Source organism: Zootoca vivipara, chromosome 13 (assembly GCF_965207765.1).
Source record: "Zootoca vivipara chromosome 13, rZooViv2.hap1.1, whole genome shotgun sequence".
In the NCBI taxonomy this organism is placed as follows: domain Eukaryota; kingdom Metazoa; phylum Chordata; class Lepidosauria; order Squamata; family Lacertidae; genus Zootoca; species Zootoca vivipara.
This window is the reverse complement of record NC_142596.1, coordinates 47,336,262-47,343,536: the sequence shown is the minus strand read 5'-3', so window position 1 is coordinate 47,343,536 and position 7,275 is coordinate 47,336,262. Positions and strand designations below refer to the sequence as shown.

Sequence of the window (7,275 nt, the reverse complement as noted above, 5' to 3'; positions counted from 1 at the left end):
TTTATGGCAACCGTGCAAAATTTGGCCACCTTTAACATCATCTCCGGATCCTTGACCAACCAAAAGGTGCTTAAAAACCCACACATTCATGAATGTATCCTACAAAAATGCTATATATCATGGGAAACTGCTTTGTGTGCATCTGGGGAAATAGCATGCCAAAATGCATATTAGGAGAAATTTGACCTAGAACGTTGATGAGTTTCATGAGGGCTTTTTTTTTTTTTAAGTCACAGATGTGTTTAAGACTGAGCTTAAGATTGGACAAATGAGAAACTGAAACTGAAAACAACAAGATCCACCCATCCCTGGTCAGTCATGGATGGGTCAAATACCTTTAGCTGAATAGTCCTGTTGGTTTGTCTGTGGCTGTGCCCTTAGGTAAAGGTAAAGGGACCCCTGACCATTAGGTCCAGTCACGAATGACTCTGGGGTTGCGGTGCTCATCTCGCATTATTGGCTGAGGGAGCCGGCGTACAGCTTCCGAGTCATGTGGCCAGCAGGACTAAGCTGCTTCTGGCGAACCAGAGCAGTACATAAAAATGCCGTTTACCTTCCCGCCGGAGTGGTACCTATTTATCTACTTGCACTTTGACATGCTTTCAAACTGCTAGGTTGGCAGGAGCAGGGACCGAACAATGGGAGCTCACCCTGTCGCGGGGATTCGAACCGCCAACCTTCTGATTGGCAAGTGCTGTTGGGGAGTAAAAGGTAAAGGGACCCCTGACCATTAGGTCCAGTCGTGACTGACTCTGGGGTTGCGACGCTCATCTCGCGTTATAGGCCAAGGGAGCTGGCGTACAGCTTCCAGGTCATGTGGCCAGCATGACAAAGCTGCTTCTGGCGAATCAGAGCAGCACACGGAAACACCGTTTACCTTCCCGCTGGAGCGGTACCTATTTCTCTACTTGCACTTCGTGTTTCAAACTGCTAGGTTGGCAGGAGCAGGGACCGAACAACGGGAGCTCACCCCGTTGCGGGGATTCGAATCACCAACCTTCTGATCGGCAAGCTCTAGGCTCAGTGGTTTAACCCACAGCGCCCCCCGTGTCATTATCTGCTGCCCTTAGGAGGGATCAGATAATTTTTTTTAGTTTAGCGGGGGCACATGGCTGAGATGGGCGCAGCTTAGCATTTTGAAGAATGATCATAAAACACCCGAGTGTGAGCAGGTCGTGCAGCCCTGGGGCCCCTCAATTGTGGGGGCAAGCGGGGGGGCTTGTGTCCTGAGCCATGCACAGTGGTTTGGTTCCCCCCCCAACATCCACATGCCTTCATCGGAACAAAAATGCCAGCCAGCATTCAAATTTGCTAATTTAGCGCCCCCCCCTCTGTTGCTCTGGTTAATAGTCAGTTCATTCGTATCAGCTGAGAAAGGGGGCAGACTGCCCCAGGGCTAAGACACCTCACCCACATGTGCTGCTGCTCAAATCACAAATGGCCTACCCCCTGGCTGTTTAATGATCAATTCCTTGACTCTTGAAAGCAGCTGGCCTCTCTTTTTGCTCCTGGGTCCAGCCACGATGTCCGCAGAAGACTTTCCTCTGGCTGAAATGCCCACTCCTTCGCCCCACTTCAGCGTTACTGATGTGATCGTCGTGGTGGCGTATTTCATCTTGAACTTGGCAGTGGGGCTATGGGTAAGGTGGGAAAATCTTTAATTGGTTTAACAGCCTGATCAACTTGAGTTGACCAATGGGACTGAGCATTCGGGGGTATGCCAGCTTTTTAAAAGAAGCAGTTTGGATTCTGCTGCCTAATCACAGAACACGCTCAGCCGCATTGGGCTGCTTTTCTTTCTCCCCGCTCTTAGTTCCCCCACCAACGGAATTTGTTTGCATTTCTGCAAATCTAGATGCTCTGCTGAGCTTGCCGATATGTCCCTGTTGCACGTAACTGGTGCCATTTTGTCTGTGAGCGCTCACGTCTGAATGTCAGAAATAGAGGGAATATTATTGTGGTTATTATTACCCATCCTGCCTCTAAAAATAAAATAAGATTCTAGTCCTCATGGTTTTGATTAAAGGGCTAAATTAAATAGGAATCAGAACATTGGTCCATCTAGCTGGATGTTGTTTGCAACAGATTCCAACAATCTTGCTGAGGTTTAGAAGCCCACACCTAGGCAGCTGAATCCGACCTTCTAAGCCCCCCCCCCAAGCTGGCCACACCTCTGCTTTGCACCCTCCTTTAGTGTCTGTCTCGAAAATGTCTGCCTGGAAAAGTTATCATCTTTCCAAATCAGAATTTTGTTTATTGCTTGCCCTACACCCAAAGGTCCCAGGGTGGGTCACAGCAATTTAAAACACAACTTTTAGGAACCAGCTGCAGCTTGCAAAGAATTCCAGGTTCAATCCAGGACTAGGAATACCCCCCCCCAAAAAAGCTGAATTCCCGGAAAGCTGCTGCCAGTCAGTGTAAACAATATAGAGTTAGATGGGCCAAGGTTCCGACTAGGGGTGGGGCAGCTTCCTATGTTCAAAACGAGAAGAGGCTGGGTCTGAAAATACGCAGCCCAACTGTGAAAGACCAGGGAAAAGAGGCATATCTTCAGAGTATGATGCGAACCATATAGGGAAGGAGCCAGGCACACTTCTGTGGGGAGGGATTTCCACAATTTAGGGGCTGCCACAGAGAAGACCCTGTACCTGGCCACCCCCTACCCAACTTCTCAGGGTGGTGGAAATACCAAGAGGGTGCCCTTGGTATTCGGTATCTAAAGACCCAGAAGACTCGGTAGGGAAGGAGGTGGTCCTTCTGATATTTGGGAGCTATATTGTGGGGCAGGAGGAAATCTCTGTCCAGTTTCCATGCTCTAGGCACAGTTTGTCCATCACCCACCCTCTGCTTAGTTGTCTCTTTGCCTGTCCAGTCTTCATGCAGGGCAAACAGAAACACTTTGAGTGGATACTTCCTGGCTGGGAGGAACATAGTCTGGTGGCCGGTAAGTAGATGCAACTGCCTGTTTAATTTTGGGGCTCCACAAGATTTCATCCAAGCCGCACAGACGGTAGCCACTTACATGCATTTTTGGGAAAACAGCAAGGGCAGAAGAACATGCTGATTAATTTTTCTAGATGCTTGTTTAGAAAGTCACTTTCGTGCAAAGCAGACCCATTGGAAACAATAGCTGTAAGTGACTCGCGTGCACTAATTTCAGTGAGTCTACTCAGAGTAGGACTACCGCTGGGTACAAGTAAACTGTTGCAGTGCTAATGCCAATACCATGCATTGGTTAGTTGGAGTGTCGCACTGGGACCTGAGAGACCAGAGTTCAAATCCCCACTCGGCCGTGGGCCAGTCCCTGCCTCTCGGCCTAACCTACCTCACAAGATAGTTGTGGGGGATTAAATGAGAACAGGAAGAGTTGCAATGGACCCCAAGGGTGGTACATACCAACTGGCTGCGATGCAGGAATCTTTTGCCCAACGTGGGGCTCGAACCCACAACCATGAGATTAAGAGTCTCATGCTTTACCAACTGAGTGATCCTTGGAGGGAGAAAAGTGGTATATAAATTAAATGAATGGACCAGGTGACCTGTGTGCCTGCTCAGTCAGGGCCGTCTTTACCCGGGGGTGCAAGGGGTGCGGGGCACCCGGGTGTTGAATTCTGGGGGGTGCCCTGCACCCGCCGCTGAAGCCGCCTAAGCTCTTTATTATCTATCTGTTATGAAATAATAAATAATTTTGATCAAGCTAGAAAAACAAAATACATATACAGTGGTACCCCTACTTACGAATTTAATGTGTTCCGAACGCACATTTGTAAGTTGAAAAAATTTGTAAGTCGAATCCCATAGGAATGCATTGGGAGAAAAAATTCGTAAGTCGAAGCAACCCTATCTAAAAATTCGTAAGTAGAAAAAATCCAAGATGGCGGACGGAGCTCTGTTCGTAAGTAGAAACATTCGTAAGTAGAGTTATTCGTAAGTAGAGGTACAACTGTATACCTTGGTATTACCAAAATGTATACTACCTACTGTTTCACTAACGGACTTTCAACTTTGTGCCCTCATTTACCAAAGACGCGCTGCGCCAGCGCCGCCACTTGCCATTCACAACGGCGGCGCTTGTCAGACTCAACGACGGTGCCTGTCATTCTCAACGGCGCCGTGCACACGGAATTAACTAAATTTGGGGGCGCTGGGCGGATCTTTGCCCCCCGCTGGCGCATATGCTAAAGACGGCCCTGCGCTCAGTCCAAACACTTCTCTGTCCTCTTTCTTTCCGGCACCTGCTTAAAACATTTTAGTTTCACAGGCCTATCGAGAAGTTACACGGGTTTTCTTTTTAGCTACTGCTGCTTGGGGAGATATGTTTAAATACCTGGTTTTTAACTCTTTCCAATAGATAATTTTAATGCTTTGTTGCTATTTTTTGTAATTTGCTTATGGTTTTTGCAATTCGTTTGGTATAATAATAATAATAATAATAATAATAATAATAATAATAATAATAATACTATTGGCTGCTTTTGGCTTGCAGATTGGCGCCTCGCTCTTTGCCAGCAGCGAAGGATCGAGCCTTTTCATCGGACTGGCTGGCACAGCGGCTGCAGGAGGGGTAGCAGTGGCCGGCTTCGAATGGAACGTGAGCAGAGCCAGATTTATTTATAAGCTAAACAAGCTATAGTTTAGGACCCCACTCTCTTGCCCCCCCCCCCAAAAAAAATTTAAAGGAAAAAAACACCTGGATGTACATTCCCAAAATATAAGATAAAAAACAAATAAAATAAAACCTACATACAGTGAGAGCTTAATAATTATTTCACTATTAATATACTTCTTAATTGTATTTCACTATTAATATACTTCTTAATTGTATTTCAGTCCAACAATTACTTTGATAAAATACATATTTTGTTATGAGCAAATGGCTTTCGATACCTATTAGGTCCATAAATTACCATATAGCATATACAATATTCATAGCTGCCAAGTCCCCCGCTGAAAAATGCGGGATCAGCAGCGGCGCAGCACCGCAAGTCGCTTCTGCACATGTGTAGAAGCAACGTCCGGTGCCGGCACCGCCCGATTTCCGGTGCCCATACATGGGTAGCGCGGCACCGCAAGTCGCTTCTACGCATGTCCGAACATGCGTAGAAGCAACTTCCGGTGCTGCTCTGCCCAATTTTTGGTGCCCAGGCATGGACGGAGCAGCACCGGAAGTCGCTTCTACGCATGTCCGGACATGCGTAGAAGCGACTTCCGGTGCTGCGCTACCCATGTCTGGGCAACGGAAATCGGGCAGCGGCAGGACCCAAAATGGAGCCTCCCCGGCAGGTAGGAAATCCGGGGGATTTTCAGGATTTTTTACAATCCGGGCTGCCAGTGGGAAACGGTTTAAAATAAGGGGGTTTTCCGTGAAAAAACGGGAGACATGGCAGCTATGACAGTATTCAATATAAAAAACAGTGACAATTTGTTGTTGACAAAGGACAGCTGGACATATAAAGGGCCCCATTACCTTCAGGAGCTTAGGGCCTCATCCAACCTCAATCCGGCCCTGAACGTGAGGGTGCCTTGTTTTCATGAACAAATCAGCCACTTTTGCTCAGGGAGCTGTTTTAACACCCCCAAATGCTCCAAGTAACCATCTCATTAATCTGATAACAGGCGTCCAAAGACCCCCCTTTAGCCAAGTCCCAGTTTGAAAAACATGGAGATGTATTTGACATGCTTTTTAATCTAAATTTGTTAAAGAATTGCATAGAGGTTAAGAACAAGAAATATTACAGCATAGAACTGTGCCACCCCTTCAACTGGGGTGAAGTTTTCCCTCCCCGGTTTAATAAATTAACTTATCAGTGAACCTTTAGAAAGCCATGCATAGATTCGGTGAGAAATGTAAGAACTGCTTTTAAAACAATAAAGCATTTATTTGTTCCTGATTAGAAGGAGGGTGCAGTGTGTGTGTGTGGGGGGGGGTTACTGGTTTGTTTTTGTTCTGGTTTTTATTATGCGTTTTGTGTTTTTCATCTTGTGTTTTTATGTTGTGAACTGCCCTGAGATCTAAGGCTGAAAGGGCGGTATGCAAATTTAATAAATAAAAGTAATAAATAACGTAAGGAGAGCCCTACTGGTCAGACCAAAGACCTGGCTACAAAGGGACAAACTGCCTTTCACCGCTGAGACATCAAGCTCAATATTGTCTACACTGACGGGCAGCCGCTCTCTGGGATTTCAGACAAGGTGCTCTCCCAACCCAACCTGGAGGTGCTGAGGATTGAATCTGAGACCTGCATGCAAAGCAGATGCTCGACCACTGAGCTACTGCCCTTCCCAATCTATGCTCCCCCCCCCCGGCACTATATGTTTAATACCACTTTGAGCAGTCATGACTCCTGCTGCAAAGACTCCTGGGAATGGTAGTTGGTTTTTTTAAGGTGCTGGGAGTTGTTAGGAAGACCCCTCTTTCCCTACAATTCCCAGAGTTCCCTGTGGAAAGAGAGCGATGGATTGAAGAAACGATTCTGGGAATTGTAGATCGGGGAGGGGAAGGACAACCCCCGCACCTCTTAAACTACAGTTCCCAGGGTTCCTTGGTGGAAGGCAGGGCTGTCAAAATGGAAAATGACAGTGGAATTCTGGGAGTCCCCAAAGAATTCTGGGAGCTGTAGTTTGCTCAGGGTGCTAAGAGTCATTAGGAGACCCCTTGTTCCTCTTGCATAAGTACAATTCCCAGAGTTCCCCGTGAGGAAGAGGGATTTGATGGTTGAACCACTTTGGAAATTTCAGCTAGTGGTTATGTCCAAAGCACAAATCCCTTTTCTTTTACACACATATCCATCGATGTGTAGGACCACACTTAAGTGTTTATATATCTCTTTCCAGGCCACCTTTGTGCTTCTGGCGTTGGCCTGGGTGTTTGTTCCAGTCTACATCTCCTCAGGGGTAAGTGGGGAACTGCGTTTGGCCCGGTCCTTTGGTGCGAATCCCTTACTGATTCAGTGCCACCTACCCAGGCGGCTGAGGCTCACAGCCTTCTCTGTACTTGGCAATTCTAATAATAATAATAATAATAATAATAATATCTCCCAAGGCTCCTGGGTGAAAAGCTACCACAATTAATTTTAAGGTGATTCTAATGCTGTGTTTTACATTGCCACAACCTGCCCTGGGACTGTCAGATAATAATTGGCGCGACTCCCCGGTGAGGCAAATTTTCCACATCTCTGCCTCTGGTCACCATGAAAATTCACCTGCGTTTTAGTGCAAATTCCTCTAAATGTACATATTTTTGTCTGCTCTTGGGCTTGATGTACACCTTTTCAC

The 7,275-nt window shown here is 46.8% G+C and overlaps 1 protein-coding gene across 1 annotated transcript in view; it reads left to right on the top strand.

Annotated features, from left to right (window-relative positions):
• Window positions 1-1,345: 1,345 nt before the first annotated feature.
• Window positions 1,346-7,275, top strand: part of SLC5A10 (solute carrier family 5 member 10) — a 107,593-nt gene continuing 101,663 nt past the window's right edge. The window contains exons 1-4 of the mRNA XM_060282796.2: window positions 1,346-1,640; window positions 2,873-2,944; window positions 4,487-4,591; window positions 6,835-6,894. Coding sequence (XP_060138779.2) covers window positions 1,461-1,640; window positions 2,873-2,944; window positions 4,487-4,591; window positions 6,835-6,894 — 417 coding nt within the window. The 5' untranslated portion in view covers window positions 1,346-1,460. The remainder of the gene's footprint in view (window positions 1,641-2,872; window positions 2,945-4,486; window positions 4,592-6,834; window positions 6,895-7,275) is intronic.